Source organism: Monodon monoceros, unplaced genomic scaffold (assembly GCF_005190385.1).
Source record: "Monodon monoceros isolate NGI ecotype Baffin Bay Population unplaced genomic scaffold, NGI_Narwhal_1 Super_Scaffold_13, whole genome shotgun sequence".
Classification (NCBI taxonomy): domain Eukaryota; kingdom Metazoa; phylum Chordata; class Mammalia; order Artiodactyla; family Monodontidae; genus Monodon; species Monodon monoceros.
Window position 1 is genome coordinate 50,502,757 of NW_021703769.1, and position 17,664 is coordinate 50,520,420.

General features: G+C 48.1%; 1 protein-coding gene and 1 non-coding gene across 4 annotated transcripts in view; one reads left to right on the forward strand and one right to left on the reverse strand.

The window, feature by feature from the left end:
- Window positions 1-17,664, forward strand: part of PDPK1 (3-phosphoinositide dependent protein kinase 1) — a 71,365-nt gene that overhangs the window by 26,146 nt on the left and 27,555 nt on the right. For all 3 annotated transcript variants that reach the window (XM_029219780.1, XM_029219782.1, XM_029219781.1), the window contains 5 exons: window positions 1,066-1,332; window positions 4,310-4,352; window positions 4,617-4,754; window positions 9,785-9,929; window positions 10,819-10,916. In XM_029219780.1, the coding sequence (XP_029075613.1) occupies window positions 1,066-1,332; window positions 4,310-4,352; window positions 4,617-4,754; window positions 9,785-9,929; window positions 10,819-10,916 (691 nt within the window). The remainder of the gene's footprint in view (window positions 1-1,065; window positions 1,333-4,309; window positions 4,353-4,616; window positions 4,755-9,784; window positions 9,930-10,818; window positions 10,917-17,664) is intronic.
- On the reverse strand, window positions 13,345-13,451 carry LOC114895104. The gene has a single exon (XR_003793414.1). It is a non-coding gene; the product is annotated as a U6 spliceosomal RNA (small nuclear RNA).

Sequence of the window (17,664 nt, forward strand, 5' to 3'; positions counted from 1 at the left end):
TGTGCGGGCCTCTCACTATCGCGGCCTCTCTTGTTGCGGAGCACAGGCTCCAGACGCGCAGGCTCAGTAATTGTGGCTCACGGGCCCAGTTTGAGCAGCTTATTTCTTGTTAACTATAACTTTTACATGTAGTTGGTAATTCTTGGGCTCTTCTTTCCATTAAGTTATACTTCTGTGTTCCAGGACTGCTAGGTTAAAATTCTGTTTAGTTGTGGGGTATAGTTATTTATTTATTTGTTTGTTTGTTTATTTCTGCTTTGGGTCTTCGTTGCCACGTGTGGGCTTTCTGTAGTTGTGGTGAGCCGGGACTGCTCTTTGTTGCGGTACGCGGGCTTGTCATTGCAGTGGCTTCTCTTGTTGTGGAGCATGGGCTCTAGGTGTGTGGGCTTCAGTAGTTGTGGCTCGCCTGCTCAGTAGTTGCTGCTCACAGGCTCTAGAGCACAGGCTCAGTAGTTGTGGCGCACGGGCTTAGTTGCTCTGTGTCATATGGGATCTTCTCAGACCAGGGATCGAACCCATGTCCCCTGCATTGGCAGGCGGATTCTTAACCACTGCGCCCCCAGGGAAGTCCGGGATACAGTCTTAAGCTAGTCTGTTTGTTCAAACCCTGAGTGCCTTCTGTGTGTCTAGCCTTATATCAAATGTGAGTGGGTGAGCAGGGGAGGGGTTCTGGGATGGGAGACAACATGGTCACAGGGTTGGACCAGCTTTCTCTGTGGACAGGGCCACAGATGATGTTTAGGCCAGGCAGTGTGATGGGAAGGCCAGCTGGCCATGGCTGGGTGGGGGTGGGGGAGGTGTTGGAGACTTACACAGTACTGAGGGAGAGGGTGAGGGCAGGTAGGTTCTGGGTGCTGGGGTCTGTGGGCACGCAGAACAGGGCAGGGTGGAATTTGAGCGGGGAAGGGACTTGGGAGAGGAGGGCAGTGGCCCGAACTGCATGGCAGAACATCAGATGGTCTGCCCTGTGCTTGGTGGTGTTTCAACGATGTCAACACTTTAGTTCATACATTTAGGAAGGGTGAGCCACTTTGAATCTTACCTCTTTTTTCCTGTGTCCACCAGTATGACACCGTTCCTATTCAGTCCAGCGTGGTATTATGTTCCTGCCCGTCCCCATCAATGGTGAGGACCCAGACTGAGTCCAGCACGGCCCCTGGCGTTCCCAGCTGTGGTAGCAGGCAGGGCCCCACCATGGACAGCACCACGGCCGAATCCCGGCCAAGCGCCAACTCGCTGCAACACGCCACACAGCCGCCACCACAGCCTCGGAAGAAACGGCCAGAAGACTTTAAATTTGGGAAAATTCTTGGTGAAGGCTCTTTTTCAACAGTGAGTACAGACTGCTGCTGTTGGTTGAATGAGGGTGTTTTCCTTGGGAGTACTGGCCTTTCTTGGGACTTGGAGCTGGGGGACTAAGACACTACAGTGGTGTTCTACCCCAGAGGAGGGTCTCAGGCCCTTGGGGATTCCTCTCCTGTTGTGAAGGTGACTTGGGGCTGGCTACCACCAGGCAGATCATGTGGTTTAAATATCTAGCTCATGATTTTGTAGGGGAAAGCTTTAAAAGGCATTTCATGATCTTATTTTTAATTTTCTCAAAAAATGCAGTTAGATTGTATTCTAAGTTACATTTCATATCATTGTGTCCTGTTAGCAAGACCCTGGGAAGCTTTCCTGTTCCTTAGATTAAACATTAGTGTTGGTGTATCTCTTCGTAGTTTTGGGGAAACATTTAATGACCTTTGTTATTTCTCTGTTATTTTTAAAATATAAAACAGTACACCATTGACATTTGCTAGAGTTGCAGCCCAAGATCTGCTAGCTTCCAGATTTTTGTGTCCTCAGTTTCATGGACAGAATTACTATCACAGCACTGTCAAGTCACACTCAGGGTAATTCTTTTTGTTACCTGAGAGAGTTTTACCTATCTTGTGGTATTTTTCCTCTTAAAGCAAAGATATGAAGGTTCAGAGCTGCCCTTTGCTGAGTTGGATGCCTCATGTGGCTGTGGCCGGGCCAGAGGCTTGCTGCAGGCTCGGGAAGGCCAGAGCCCCTGTCCCCTGGCCAGGGCGCATAGTCTTAGTCCGTGCCTTCAGAAGAGACAGATCCTTGCCACTGTGGTCTCTGAGCTGGGCCCAGCATGAGCTGCAGCTCCTCAGGCCAGCAGGGTTCCTGAATAATGAGACTTGCTTGCCTGGCCTTTGGGAAGAAACCTCGTGTGAAATTTGTTATCCTTTTCTTTTTTTCCATTTATGAAATAATTCAAAATACAAAGAACATGACATACTGGGGCTCACCCATGTTCCCAACATCGTTTTAAGTGTTAACTTTTGCTCCTTTTACATTTTTTATTTAGATTTTTTTATTGGCAGTTTTTAAGTTAATGAAAGAATTGAGCCCTCATGATAAAAACCTTCAACTTTGAGGATAATCCCCAGTAGGCCTGGTACTCACAGGTCCTTGCAGAAAGAAAAAACTATTTTGAAAAGAATCTTGGGTGTTCTGCACAGTTACTTACATGAGTCCAGTAAAAGAAGAAGCGTTCTCTCTCCTTTTCTCAGCTGTACTTCATTGGACATTTGTATTGACTGGAAAATGAGGATGTATTTATGAAATTCCCCTGTGTTCCTGGGTTTCCACTATGGGTAAAAGTAGGTGCCATCTGTTCTGGGTGACAGATTCCTGATGTAGAAAAGCCCCAGCTGAGATTCTTGTCATCCCTGCGCCAGGGTGGTGCCCAGGAAAGTGCCGTGAGCCTGGAGCCTCCTTCCTGGTACTGTTTGGAATCCTGCAGCCTTGGGTCTCAAATTATATGCGCTACCCTCAGTTCCTTCTCACCATTCCTGAAATAGAGACAACTTAAAATGAGGTTTCCAGGGGAGGCAGCTCCCAGGCTGGATCCCCAGGTAGGACCTTCACGTGATGGAGCCTGCGCTGGAGAGGGGGAGCCTGGTCCACTGCCGCCAGCAACCTGAGGGTGATCCTGATGTCTACTGCCCCTGCAGTTGGCCCGGGCCATGTGGAGGGGCATAAGGAAACTGCATAGAACATGCAGAGTTCACACAACAGAAAGATGACATAAATATCTCCTTCAGATAGGATTCCATTAAATATTAGCACTCAATGTTTTTCTTCCTTTTTCCTACTTAACGTAGCTAGTGCATGCTGCTGTGAAGAAATTTAGCATTACATCGGTACATAACCTAGAGAAGGCCAGCCCTTCCCCAGCCCACTCTCCTTGACTCACCAGCGCCTGAGAACAATCCACACAGGTTCCTTTCTCCACAGAGATCTTTAAGATCTTTCCATTTGAACACATATAATCCGACCTTGTTCTTAAAAACTGCAGGGCTACATACAGTGCTTTTCCAGGGTCACTTCTGATGAACTTGGTGAAGAATTCCCTAACGGAATATAACTTACAACCAGGGGGCTACAGAGGTCTTCCCGGAGGCTCCGGTATTTCCCGGGAGTCAGCAGGTTTTCATCTGCTCTTTGGTCCTTGGCTGTTCCCTGTAGGTGTCTCAGGAGAGGAATTTGTACCAGCTGGCGGTGGTGGGGACCACCCCAGCTCACTGCCAGACTGGGCTCATCAGGCATTTGGAAGTTGTTACTCAGGTTGTGCCCAGGGTGTGTTCGTGTAGAAAGTTCTTTTCAATGTGTGTGAGGCCCCACTGGTGCTCTGTCCCCGAAGTAGAGTGTAAGACCGGGCTGTGCTGTGAAGAGGGCATGGGGGGCGGGGGGCGGGTGGAGGGAGGCGCTCTCTGCCGGCCGCGGTTCCTGTGCCCTCAGTAGCAGGGATGGGATTTACAGCATCTGAGAGTGGCATCAAGTGAAATGCAACTATTATTTGTAAAAGCCCAAATTCAGGGTGGCCTTTTGCAATGAACATGTACTGGGGACCTATCCATAGAGTTAGTTTTTGAAGAAATTCCCAGTACCCACCTTGTGGAGATATTATTATTTGCTGCTTCTTCCTACTGTTTGTGTGAGGGTTATGCTGGTCATAAGGTGTTCCTGAATATATATTTCACTGCATGAGGGGGGACTATTGGCATCTGATGAGGAACTTTCTGGAAACATTTGAGAGATACATGTGTTTCCTTTAACTATTAGAACACATTAACTTAGTCATTGACACTCAGCTATGTTTGTTAGCACAGGACCAAAAATATTTAAAATGTAATTTCGTGGTGGGGGCGGGGTAGCCTGTGTGGTTGGTTGCAGGGTGACTTGTGAGACTCAGTGCCCTGGTTACATTGGGTGTTTTTTTCTCTTCTTTTTCCCCCTTTTCTTCCCAAACCAGGTTGTCCTGGCCCGAGAACTGGCAACCTCAAGGGAATATGCTAGTAAGTAACTAACTCCAGCGAGCTAGGATGCTCCAGTGTCTAGGATGCAGGAACAGCGCACCTCTGGGCACGCGGCCACCTGGCTGCCCAGCCCCTGGAGGTTTCTGTGCTGATTTCAGGGGACAGGACACTGTTGGTCTTAGAGATCACAAATCTGGTGGGTGCGTTTTGTGAAAAACTTTAATTTTTATCTGTTACTTTATGAGTTGTGTCTTTAGTGTTTTCTTACCATTTCCAATTGTAGTAACTTGCTTCTCTCTTAAGTTAAAATTCTAGAGAAACGTCACATTATCAAAGAGAACAAAGTCCCGTATGTAACCAGAGAGAGAGACGTGATGTCGCGGCTGGATCACCCCTTCTTTGTTAAACTTTACTTCACATTTCAGGATGATGAAAAGCTCTGTATCCTTTGAACAGTCAAAGCCTTCTGATATCACGCCAGTGACCCCTTATCGTTTTGGAACCATGACCCCGTTTTTGTTTTCACAAGTAGCCCCTTCCCTGGAAGGGAAAAGGGTAGCTTAGTCTAAATACAGACGAATTCACATCACTTTGCTTTGGGACCCCCTGGGATTGCTGACATTCACTGAAGTAGAACATTACTTCAAGGGAGATTATCACAGTCATTTTTGAGGTTTTTTGTTGGTAAGCTTCATATCTAAAGGATCATTATTTTAATGCTGTTCTTGCTAGACATTTATTTAAAAGCATGCCCTCATTCCTTTTTAATCAGCATCCTTGGAGTATCTGTCAGGTGTCGAATCCAGTGCTCAAAGCAGGGAAGTGAGAGAGAGGAAGAAGGATCTTGGGCATCCGGGGCTCCCGGGAGGTGGGCACCTTTCTGCCCTCTTTGGCCCTGGGTTGTGGGGTTTGGTTGGAAGGAACATCTTTCTCAGGCTCAGCTGCCAGGTAGAAAGTCTAGGGAGTGACCCACAGGAGCCCAACCCTTTCTTCCTGTATCCAGGACTTGTCCTCCCAGAGACAGCCCCTCCCCAGGGCCCTCCAGCCTCCCCCTCTCGCACCCCTATGGATGTCTCTGATCATCCAGTGCCTGGCTCTCCAGGGCTGTGCACACTGCTTCTCCAGCTGCTTCTCCTGCAGGGATGTCACACCCTGCTGATTCTTTGTTTTATTTCAGGGCATCTCATGTTCCCTGACTTCTCCTGTAATCCCTGGAGCACTTTTTTCTTTCTTCTTTGCTCAGGGTTCAAGGAGACAGGGCACCGTGGCAGTCAGGGTGGGCCATATCTGTGTCGTCAGCTTGTCTCTGGGCCATTCATCATAGAGCCAGGCCCGCCAGGTCTCCTCACTCCCCAGCCCCTCTCCTGCAGTTGTTCTTCCAAACCGGGACTCCCTCAGCCCCCGTTTGCCCAGAGACTCTGTCTTCAATCCCAGCAGCTGCTCTTGGCTTCTTCTCGACGAGGGAGGTCGAGCTGCCAAATGGAGTTGAGAGTTTGTTCAAGTGTAAACCTCAGTCTGTGCATCTGTTCTTTTCCTCCTGCCCTTAGGTCTCCAGAGCCCCTTCCCCTCACCCCACCACCTGCAAAGCTTGGCTTCCCCATCCCACCTGGGGGTGGGGGCCTTATCTTAACCCCCTTCCCTCCCCCTCTCTCCTCTCTCCACACATATTCTTCTGGGTTAAAACTTTGCTCGATCCTGTTTCCCCTTTAACATCATTTTCTGGCTCCTTCAACTGTCAGCTGAATGTTTCCTTTTGTTTGTTGAGAAGTCCTGGTTGAGTTCCAGGTGATGGGAACATGCTGGTACATGAGGTGAAGGCTCTGCCCTCATGGGGCTTGCATTTCTGCGCAGGAGTTAGATATACACAGGTGATTAATGGCTGTGTGATAGACACTGAGGGAACAAGAGTAGTAGGGCCAGGTAGGAGTTGGTCGGTGGAGAGTTGGATCAGCTGTTTTAACTTGGTGGTCTGAGGAGACGACGTCAGCCCGAGGCCTGGGCAGAGCAGGGGCAGGTGTGCGTATGTGTGGGGGGTACAAAAAGGCTGGGGAGGGGTCAGCTCCTTGGGCCTCGGAGTCCCGGCAAGAATTTTGGATTTTCTTCTAAGTGTGGCACAGAGTCCAGGAGGAGGGTCTGGAGCAGGGTAGCCATTTGCTCTCACTCGGACTGCTGCTGCAGGGAAGGCTCTTGTAAGTGAGCTGGGAGGATGGAGTCAAGCTGGCTCCTGGGGGGTGGGGCCTCAGAGCTGGGTGCACAGTGGTCCTGTAATTGATGCATCCGTTGATCCTTGCTACTTGAGGCCTGAGTGGGCTACTGGGTGGCTGCCTGCAGAGCCTGAGAAGTCAGGTTGGTGTGCAGATTGGTGGGGGGTGGGCTGGGGTGTCGGTGGGCCGGAGGGTGCCCAGCAGGGAAGAGTTCCAATGAGTGGAGAGAATAGAGTCCCAGGGGCAATGGACCAGATGGTTTCTGGTGGAGGGTGCTGGCTGCCCTGCCAGATAGTGCCAAGTGGTCAAGTAGCTGGGCCCTGGCCTGACCTGTGGATTGCTTCCCATGCAAAGTGTTGTTGAGAGTGGCAGTCTGGGGGTGGGGCTGAGGGCTCAATCAAGAGAGAGAGGCAAGGAAAGGCAAACAAAGCAGGTTTTTCCCAGTGGTTTCACCGTAAAGGGGAGCAGTAAAGTGGTCTAGTAGCCAAGAGCATGTGGGGCAGGGAGGGGGGTTCCTTGTTGGTTTGTTTTAGGTCTTTTAAAATGTTTGCCTCTCCATCTGGCTTCAGCATTGCCCCATGTCCCCGTCTGCTGTCACTGCTCATGCAGCAGCCATCAGTGACCGATCTGTTCTGTATCTCACCTCTGAGGCCACCTAGACCTCTTGCTCCTTGTGCTCCATGGCACCCATGTGATGGTGCTTCTCTTTGAGCCTTTGGGGCTCTCTGGCTGCCAGAATTCCTGGAGTCCCAGGCCTGGGCTTCCTACGGGGCCTGGGGAGAATAAGTTGTGTTGGTTGGGAGGCTCCGGCAGGTCGCACACACTTGACTTCATCTTCTCCCAAGGTCATGTTCAGTAGGATCAGGCACTCAGAGGCTAGATGAGTGAGCTCGCTGTCTGATTTCAGACGGGATTGGCCAGAGTAATGCAGGTGGAGGGGACTCTAGGTCTCTATCCAGTGGTGTCTGTTGCTTTTGACATTTTAAGACAAATTTGAAAGCCTGTGGAGATTGCAGGGGCTCACTTACCTCTGACAGGAGCGAGACCTGGGGACTTCTGCTCCGCTGGAAATCCTTTGTAGTATACAGTGTGTTGAAAGATAAAGAAAAGGAAGCACTCTGCCTGAATAAAAGCCCCAGTGTGCACACTATCCTCCTTTTAGCTGTAATTTACACATTGGGGAGAGAGGGGAGCAGCTCCTCCAGTGACTACAGGGCTAAGCACACTCTCAGGACAGGTGAGGCAGAGCTGGTGACACCCGTGCAGCAGCCTGAAAACAGGCAGATAGATCCGTGAGGGACCTCCTGGGCACTGTCAGCCTCTTTGCCCTCTGGAGGTTCAGTTTGACCAGACTCAATCCCTGCTCCCCAGAGAGGGCTGAGCTCAGAGAAGCCCTCCCTCCCTCCCTCCCTCCTTAGGTGCAATGCAGGGCTGGGCACCACAGCCAGCCAGCCAGGGTGCCTTTCCCTCCAGCAGGGATGAAGGCTGAGGGTTTCAGAGGCTGTTGCTCTGCTAACCTGCGTTCTTCCTCCACCTCCCACCTGCCTGTCCTTGTGTGTCCTCTCTTGAAGCTTGGGGACAGGAACAGCACACTAGACCTCAAGAAGCTGGGCTCCAGTCCTGTCCCTCCTTGGCTTTGTGACCTTGAGTCAGTTGCTTAACCTCTCTGGGCTGGGTTCCTCTGCAAAGCGCAGGCATTGGGCTCAGCAGGCTCTCAGGCTCTGCTACAGGCCTGATCTGTGCTCATCGTCCCAGGAATTGACTCGCTCCCTGTGAGAGAGCAGCCTCCCCTCACTGCCCTGGGGCCTTAGCTGTGCTGAGGGAGGTAGAAATGTTCTAGGATGTGAAATGGACCAATGAGGTCTGAAAGAGTGTTTCTGGGCAATGAGGAACATGTGTGGTCAGAGAGAACACGGGCTTGGAGCCATGATCTACAACATGTCATGTTCAAAACCTGTCGGTCACTTAGCGCCACAGCTGAGCAGAGAACTAGAAGTGTCCCTTACACCGGAAACAGGAACGCAGGGAGTGGTCAGATAAGGGGCAAAACCTGTGAAGCCAGAAGAGGCCCTGTGGCCATGGCCGAGCCTCTCATGTGGGCTGCTGGTTTCTGGGAGACTGTGCTCCTCAGTGGGGAGGCTCTGCGGCTGGTCCAGGTCCAGGTCCAGGCGGGGCCCCTGCTTGGGGTTGGGTGGGCCAGAGTCTGCAGGCTGCTGGTGAGGAGGCCACGGATACCAGCCTTCCCCGAGGAGGGATCAAAGCAAGGAGAGGAGGGAAGGGGCCCTGGCCGAGACCCTTTGCATTCCCTAGAAGTAAGGTTGGTTTTGGGCTTCAGCTTCCTGTTAAACGTTGTTCTAATTGGAAGGGCGTGGGAGGCCACATGTGGGGCTCGATCACAGGCAGGTTTGAGCAGCTTCAGTTGGTGGTCTCTTCCCTCCTGGGCTGCAGCTTCAGGCATCTTCTTTGGTGGGAGATGGCAAGTGCCTTGGCAAACAGAAGCCAGATGGGACACCTTGAGCACAGGTCACCCCTTACCCCCTCGGAGCTGATGCTCAGGGCGGGTGAGGACTTGGGTGCCACTCTGCCAGGGAGTGGCAGAGTACCTGTAGATTTCCATTAAGATGTGTGGATGTTCGGTGCTTCCAGGAGGAAGCAGTTATATGGGATCCATTTATAGTTTCTCCTCTTAGAAAAAGGGAGAACAGAAGTAAAACAAATCACACTGCAGTGGTGTCCGAGGGAAAGATGACTGTTTTCCTCGAGTCTCTCCCCAGTGGGGGCCCAATAAATAGATTGAGTTTATCTATTAATGGCATTTCTCTTACAAAACTTGTCGCTTTATACTTGGGAAGGAGCATTCATTTGAGGAACCTTTACGTGAATGGACTGAGCACGGCATGTGCGGTTGGTGCAGGTTGGAGGCTGTGTGCTGATGGCGTTGGGGCCACAGGCCCTGACCACCATCTCTAGCGGCTTCCCTTCACTGAGCCCACAGGTGTCTTCTGGGGATGGGGGGTCCAGAAGGGGCAGTTGGCCTGAGAGGCATGTGCTTTTGTTGTTGGTGAAAAACTCACCCTGGGACCCTGTCCTGGAGCCAGGGATTCCCTGCAGACCCAGCGGCTGCGGTAGGGTCTGGCTGGAAGAGGGGCAGCTGTCTCGGGCCACAGGTACCTTCAGTTTTAATTAATTTAAAAAATTGCTACTGGGCTGTTAAGGTCAGTTTGAAAGAAAGATTTTTGCTCTCTTCCTTAACTATCCAATGTTTAGATTTTGGCCTTAGTTATGCCAAAAATGGAGAACTACTTAAATACATTCGGAAAATTGGTTCGTTCGATGAGACATGCACCCGATTTTACACAGCTGAGATGGTGTCTGCCCTAGAGTACTTGCATGGCAAGGGCATCATTCACAGGTACCAAGCCAGGGGGCTACAGGCTTTGCTCCCCAGGCCTGGGGGGTCAGCTCTGGTCTCTTTTATGGAAGGTGGGATGCCTCATTGTGAGAATTAAGAAGAGTTCACATTACTCTGATGTTGAGAGACTGTGGACCTTTAATATCAGATGAAATTGGTCAGATGTCTTTTTTGCCAGACTAACGATTCTCTTAGCCATGTTGACTGGTGCTTTTATTTTGTCAGTTGTAGATTCTGTGTGTACTTATCATTTTCCATGATTTTCCGATAAAGTCAAATTGAAAGTGTTCATTTAAGCTTTCTTTTTCTTACTGATTTTTTTTTTTTTTTTGGTGGTAAAATACCCATAACGTAAAATTTACCGGGAATTCCCTGGTGGTCCAGTGGTTAGGACTCCGAGCTTCCACTGCAAGGGGCATGGGTTCAATCCCTGGTCGGAACTAAGATCCCACCAAGCTGCGCGGCGCAGACAAAAAAAAAAGAAAAAAGCCTAAAATAGATAAAATTTACCATTTAACCATTTTCTCCCTCCCAGTTTTATTGAGAAATAGTTGACATATGTATATATAAATTTAAGGTGTACATTTATTGCGTAATGATACCACAGAAGGTTTAAAGGCGCTTTATAGGTTAGGCATGATAGATTATACTTCAATTAAAAGTTTATTGAAATGGTAGATGCAGTTATGAAATGATGTAATTTGAATGTCCTCATTATATGCAGTTGATATTTGTTCAGTGCTAACTTTAGACTTGCATTCTTGGTTGTTAGTCTGTAAAGATTATAGGTATTAATCAGTTCATTTTGGTTTTAGCAAAATTTAGAGTTTGTAATAATGTTACTGTTTTAAATATTTCATCTCAAACGTAAAAAAATCTGCTTTCACAGGGACCTGAAACCAGAAAATATTTTGTTAAATGAAGATATGCACATCCAGATCACAGATTTTGGAACAGCAAAAGTATTATCCCCAGAGAGTAAACAAGGTGTGTGTTTTATTTCTAGTAGATCCCTGCTCAGTGCTTAAATCAAAACCAACTTCTTAGAAACAGGTTGAATTGCCTTATGCTCATCATTAATGACAGTTGTTTTTAGTACCTTTGTTATTATAAAATGGATGCTTGAGTTTTCACAGAGGAAGCCTCTGCCTTTGGGCAACTTTAGCTGAGGGTCTGGGCAGGTGTGTGCCTGGTCTGGTGGGTGCAGGGAGGGGCTTCGCAGGCTGCCTGTGGTTGGTCCTCCTGGCCTCAAGTGGTAGTATAGGTCACCAGGTGCTTTCTGCATGTTGTCGTAGGCCCTCAGATGCCCACTGTGGCTCACCCTCCCTAGTCATCTTCCTAGAAGATGCTGGGGTGCCACATTTGTTCCTGGTCTCCCATACAGGGGTGTGAGGTCAGCTCCCAGGTCTTCCTCTTGGCACTGTGGGTTCTCTGGGGTTGGGGGGTGGTATGCGCGCGCGCGACTGACCTTGTATCCCAGTGCTGACTGTCTGCCTGTCTCCTGTGCGCACCTGCCAGGGGTGGTGGCCCAGGCACGCCGATTATAGTGAGGTTCTATAAGATCACAGAATGAGTTGGGGGCTGTTTTTTTTCCTGCTGGTCAAGTGCATGTTAATCATTGCAGACCCTTCTAACCACTGTTCCTCTAGGGTATTTCCTAGCCGGATTATGTACTGTTACAGTTGCTCGCAGTCCACCTGGGTCAGAAGAGAGCCCTGGGTATATTAGCTACCCAGGGGCATCTCGGCCATGGTGGGGGTGGGGGCATCTTGCTGTCCTTCAGGTGTTTGTTGAATGGAAATCATAAACTCCGAGGGTATAAAAAATGGCAGTTTAACTCCTGAAAACTGTGTTCAAGTATTGGGGTAGAGAGAAGATAAAGCCCTTTATGGTGAGGGTTGGGGGAAACTCAAAGCCCCTGTGTGAGTTAATAAGTGACCTTGAAAATGAAACTTGGGTGTAGGGACAGGTGTGACTGTCAGAGCTACCCTGACCTGGGAGGCTGCTGCAGGGACCTCCACCCAGGGCATGTGCTTCTCTGCCGGGCTTGTGGGTACCCCTCAAAGAAGGACCTTGATGGAGAGTCCTGGGGGGATGGACATGCTAGGGGAGGGTAGAGGGTTTGTTGGTGGAAGAAAGATTCAGACAGAAGCATCCAGTTCGCTGCAGCTGCTCTTGCGTGGTAAAGGGGAGCTGTGAGCGCAGGGCAGTGGTGGGGAGGAGCTGGGCCCCTCCGAAGAGCCCTCTAGCTCAGCTGCGCTGGCCTGCTCTGCCTCGGGCTTGAACTGAGGCCTGTTTCGCAGCAGCTGCGGGGCTAACACCTGGGGTTTTGCTCCTCCCGGGCATGGTGGGCAGTCTTGACTCTGTGCTGCTGGAAGGGCCTGGCTGGGCCTCCATGGGTTCCCTTCAGCAGGGTGTGTGATCTTTCCTTTCCAGGCCTTTTCCCAGCCCTGTGTTTTCAAACTGAGGGTTCTTGTCAAGATTCTGTCAGTGCTTTCATCTGTGCACAGACACTCTCTGAGTCACAAGATGGCATCTTGAATTCGGGAACTTTTCTGAGAATCTTAAAGAACCACCCTTTCGTGTTTGAAACAAAACTTGCAGTCAAGGCAGATGCTCTTATTTCTCAGTGAGGCTTAGTCCTGGCAACGCTTGCCTACCTTTGTATTGTACTTCCCACCCAGGGCTCCTGCCTGGAGGTGCACTTCCCAAGCCCCAGGAAGTCCTCCTGGCACCTGTGACATGCCCCAAACCTTGATCTATTTGACTCATTCCTATTGTATAGTAACATTTTGTTGGCCACTAATTATGTTTTGATAGACATGGTATAACTCGTAACCTAAGCATTGTCCATGACAGAGGTGAACCAAACAAGAACCTGAATGTTCTTGCTGGACTGCTGGGCATCTCGTGTGTGACTTGCCGCTGAGACCAGCCACCGCCTGCCAGTCAGCCATGGGAGTCACCCCCTCAGAGTCTGCTTGGTCCTTTTTTCTTCACTTGATTTTCTTCAGATCTGATATTTGGCACAGGCTAGTCCTACTGTCATGTAGCCATTAAAAAAATGTAAGAACTTAAATGCATTGGTAAAATAGTGAAATAAACCTGAGTTTTAAAATCTGTCTGGAAGCAGGAGGCTAAAAAGTCCTTAACATTGTAAACCAGGCAGAACTATCGATACTTATATATACACAGTTGAGTTGGCTTTTTTTTTTCCTTAGAGGAAATGTAGAAAACATGTATAATTACGTGAATGAATAATTTTGGTGACATACTCTCGTTTTCTGTTTGACGTAGTTTAGAATCTTAGAGTTTATTCCTGCATTAGCTTTTTTTTTTTAAAACGTCTTTATTGGAGTATAATTGCTTTACATTGTTGTGTTAGTTGCTGCTGTATAACAAAGTGAATCAGCTAAAATGTGCGGAACGCTTCATGAATTTGCGTGTCATCCTTGCGCAGGGGCCATGCTAATCTTCTCTGTATTGTTCCAATTTTGGTATATGTGCTGCCGAAGCGAGCACTTGTATTAGCTTTATAAACTTTTGTACAGAGATGGTTTCCTCAAAACATCTTAAAGCTTCCAGAAGGGAAGTGTTGGTGGGAGCGAGGCCCAGGTTCCTTAGCTGTGCAGTGAGCATGTTTCGCCCTCCGCCTTGTGAGAGACAGGCTGTCTGTCTTCACAGACCTCCGTCCCAGTGGGTGGCTCCTGGGACGGGGGGAGCCCCGCATCCCTCTCTTACTGCTGCCTGTCGGGTCCAGGGAGTGACCCCTGTGCTGTGAGGGTGGGTGGGCACATGGGTCAATGGGCCTTTCTGGCACAGAGGACTTAGACCTTCTAACCTTGCACAGGGGTCCCACAGAGCTTTACACTGAGGGTGGCTTAATAACATGGAGTCAGCCCCTCATCTGTGGCCATGTGCCTGGCCATGGCCCTCTTTGCAAGAAGCTTGGGGAGTTCAGGGTTGCCCTGGAGGTTGAGACTTGAGGTTTGTGTCTGGAAGCCTGTCCTGAGTTGTGCAGGCCTTTCTGGTACAGTTGGGCGTGGAGGCTCCACTCACCACATATGGGGGTGCAGGGAGGGGCGCGCCAGGTGTGGGGACTGCTGGAGAGGGGATGCAGCAGGGAAGCCTCAGAGCCAGCATCACTGTCACTGCACCTGCACCTGTGCAGTGGCCCTCTGTGGACCGCCTTTGTCCAGACCCTTTGACCAGCATTGACCCCCATCCTGCTGTGCTGTGGGCTGGAGACCCTCTCACAGCCTCTGCCCTGCCGCCACTCTAGCACATGCAGGGCCACCTGCCCCCCTATACTCCCACCACCAAGCATACCTCCCAGCCATCGAGAAGCGATTACTCTGGTCTTTTCAGTATTGGTATTTGTTTAGTCATATCTGTGATGCATAGAGTGTTGTTGTTTTTAAAACACAAGGGTACCTGCTTTTTGTAAAAATTCAGAACATCCTTGTGACCTGATTTCCACCATCATCGATTTGTTTTCCCTGTAAATATTTTAGTATTTATTACTAAATACAAAGCTTATTTTTAAAAAACATAACCATAATACCATGCCATTTTTATACATTAAAAAATTAGCAGTAATAGCTTAATATCTTAAAATATTTAGTCCACGTTAAGTTTCCAGTCGCCATAATTCCACATCATAATTTTTTGGTTGTTGCTTACTTGAATCAGGTTTCAAATAAAATTCTCACATTGAGCTTAGCTAATTTTTCTCTTAAATTTCTGTTATCTATAGCTTCTTCTCCATCTGTTTTTTCCCTTGCAGTCTGTTGAAGAAACCAGGTCATTTGTCTTATAGAGTTTCCCAGAGTTTGCTGATTGCATCTCTGTGGAGTCATGTAACATGCTCCTCTCCCCTCTGTATGTCTTGAAAATTGGGAGTTGGATGTGGCTGCTTGATCACATTCAGGTTCAGTCCTTTCACACCAGAGGCTGGTGTGTGTGGTGTGTTCTTCATTAGGAAGCATGTAGCATCCATTCATCTCTCCCTGTCAACAGCCCTTTATAGCCATGATATCCTAGATCCATCAGTTCATTATAGAATGCAGAGTGATCATAGCCCAGTCCTTTCATTCTTGAGCTGGAATTCTTCTGTTTTTTTAATTAAAAATTTTTTTAAAAATTATTTATTTATTGGCTGCGTTGAGTCTTTGTTACTGCACACGGGCTTTCTCTAGTTGCAGTGAGCAAGGGCTACTCTGTTGCGGTGCGCGGGCTTCTCGTTGTGGAGCACAGGCTGTAGGGTGCGCAGGCTCAGTAGTTGTGGCTCGCGGGCTCTAGAGCGCAGGCTCAGTAGTTGTAGTGCATGGGCTTAGTTGCTCTGTGGCAGGCGGGATCTTCCCGGATCAGGGATTGAACCTGTGTCCCCTGCCTTGGCAGGCGGATTCTTTTTTTTTTTTTTAAATAAATTTATTTATTTATTTTATTTTTGGCCGCGTTGGGTCTTTGTTGCTGCGCGCGGCCTTTCTCTAGCTGCGGTGAGTGGGGGCCACTGTTCGTTGTGGTGCTGGGCTTCTCACTGCGGTGGCTTCTCTCGTTGTGGAGCACGGGCTCTAGGTGCACAGGCTTCAGTAGTTGTGGCTCGCGGGTTCTAGAGCACAGGCTCAGCAGTTGTGGCACACGGGCTTAGTTGCTCTGCGACATGTGGGATCTTCCGGACCAGGGCTCGAACCCGTGTCCCCTGCATTGGCAGGTGAATTCTTAACCACTGCGCCACCAGGGAAAAATCCCTGGAATTCTTCTTTAAAGAGAAACTTCCCCTTAGCCACTATTTGTTTAACTAGTGATATTGATTGTGGAGGAAAAACAGGATAAATGCTTGCTTCATTCCCCTTTGTTTGCAGCTTTTGGAAAGCATGAATTGGTTCACTGTCATCCTCCAATGATGACCAATTCATCAAAAACATTATTACCCCACCTCACAACATACACAAAAGTTAACTTGGACAGATCAGAGATCTGAATGTAGGAGCTAAAACTATTACACTCTTGGAAGAAATCATGGGAGTAAACGTTCTTGACCTTGGGTTAGGCTCTGGTTTCTTAGATACAATACCAGAAGTACAAGCAGCAGAACAAGTTTTAAAACTTTGGTGCTGTGATACCATTAAGAAAGTGAAAAAGACAACCTATGGGGTTGAATAGGAAAAAAAATTTCAAATCATATATCTGATAAGGGGCTTGTATCCAGAATATATAAAGAACTCATAACAAAAAAATGTTTTTTTAATGGGCAAAGGGTCTGAATAGACATTTTTCTAAAGAAGATAAGCAAATGGCTAATAAACACGTGAAAAGATGCTCAGTATCATTAGGGAAATGCAAATCAAAACCACACTGAGACACCACTCCACACCCACTAGGATGACTAATCAAAAAGACATCTGATAAGAAGTATTAGCAAGGCTGTTGAGAAATCAAAGCCCTTGTACTCTGCAGGTGGGATTGTCAAATGATGCAGCCGCTTTGGAAAAGTCTGGCAATTCCTCAGAAGGTTAAGCATAGTTACCTTATAATCAGCCATTCAGCTTCTAGGTATATATCCAAGAGAACTGAAAAACAAATGTTTACATAAGAAGTTGTATGCTAGTGTTCATAGCAGCTTTATTTGTAATAGCCAAGGAGTGGAAACAACTCAAGTATCCATCAACTGATGAATGGATAAACAGAGTGTGGTCTATCTGTATAGTGGAATATTATTCAGCCTTAAAAGGAATGAAGTTCTGATATAGGCTCCAGCATTGATGAACCTTGAAACCATTGTGATAAGTGAAAGCCAGCTGGGATTAGGATAGGGATTTTGTTGAATGTATAGATCAGTTTGGGGAGTATTGCTCTCTTAACAATATTGTCTTCTGATCCTTCAATGTGGAATGTCTTTCTGTTTATTTATATCTTTTGTAATTTCTTTCAAAAATTTTTTGTAGTTTTCCGTGTTATAAGCTTTGCACTTTTTTTTTTTAAATTTTATTTTTGGCTGTGGTGGGTCTTTGTTGCTGTGCACGGGCTTTCTCTAGTTGCAGTGAGTAGGGGCTACTCTTCGTTGCTGTGCGTGGGCTTCTCATTGCGGTTGGCTTCTGTTGTTGCGGAGCCTGGGCTGTAGGGTGCGTGGGCTTCAGTAGTTGTGGCGCGCAGGCTTAGTTGCTCTGTGGCATGTGGGATCTTCCCGGACCAGGGATCGAACCTGTGTCCCCTGCATTGGCAAGCGGATTCTTAACCACTGCGCCACCAGGGAAGTCCCAGCTTTGCACTTCTTTTGTTAAATTTATTCCTAAGTATTTCATTTTATTTTTGAGGCTATTGTAAATGTAATTGTTTTCTTAATTTTCAGATTGTTCATTGAGAGTATATAGAAATATAGTTGATTTTTTTTGGTACACTGATCTTACGTCCTGCAACCTGATGGACTTGTTTATTAGTTTTAATAGTTTTTTAGTGACTTCCTTGGGACTTTTTACGTACAGATCATGTCATCTGTGATTAGAGATAGTTTACTTCTTCCTTTCCAGCCTGGATGCGTTTTGCTTCATTTTCTTGCCTAATTGCCCTGGCTAGAACCTCCCCATTGAATAGAAGTGGCGAGAGCAGGCATCCTTATCCTTGTCTTGTTCCTGACCTTAGGGGAAAAGCTTTGTCTTTCACCATTGAGTATGATGTTCGTTGTGGGTTTTTCATAGGTGCCTTTATCAGGTTGAGGAAGTTCCCTTCTTTTTTT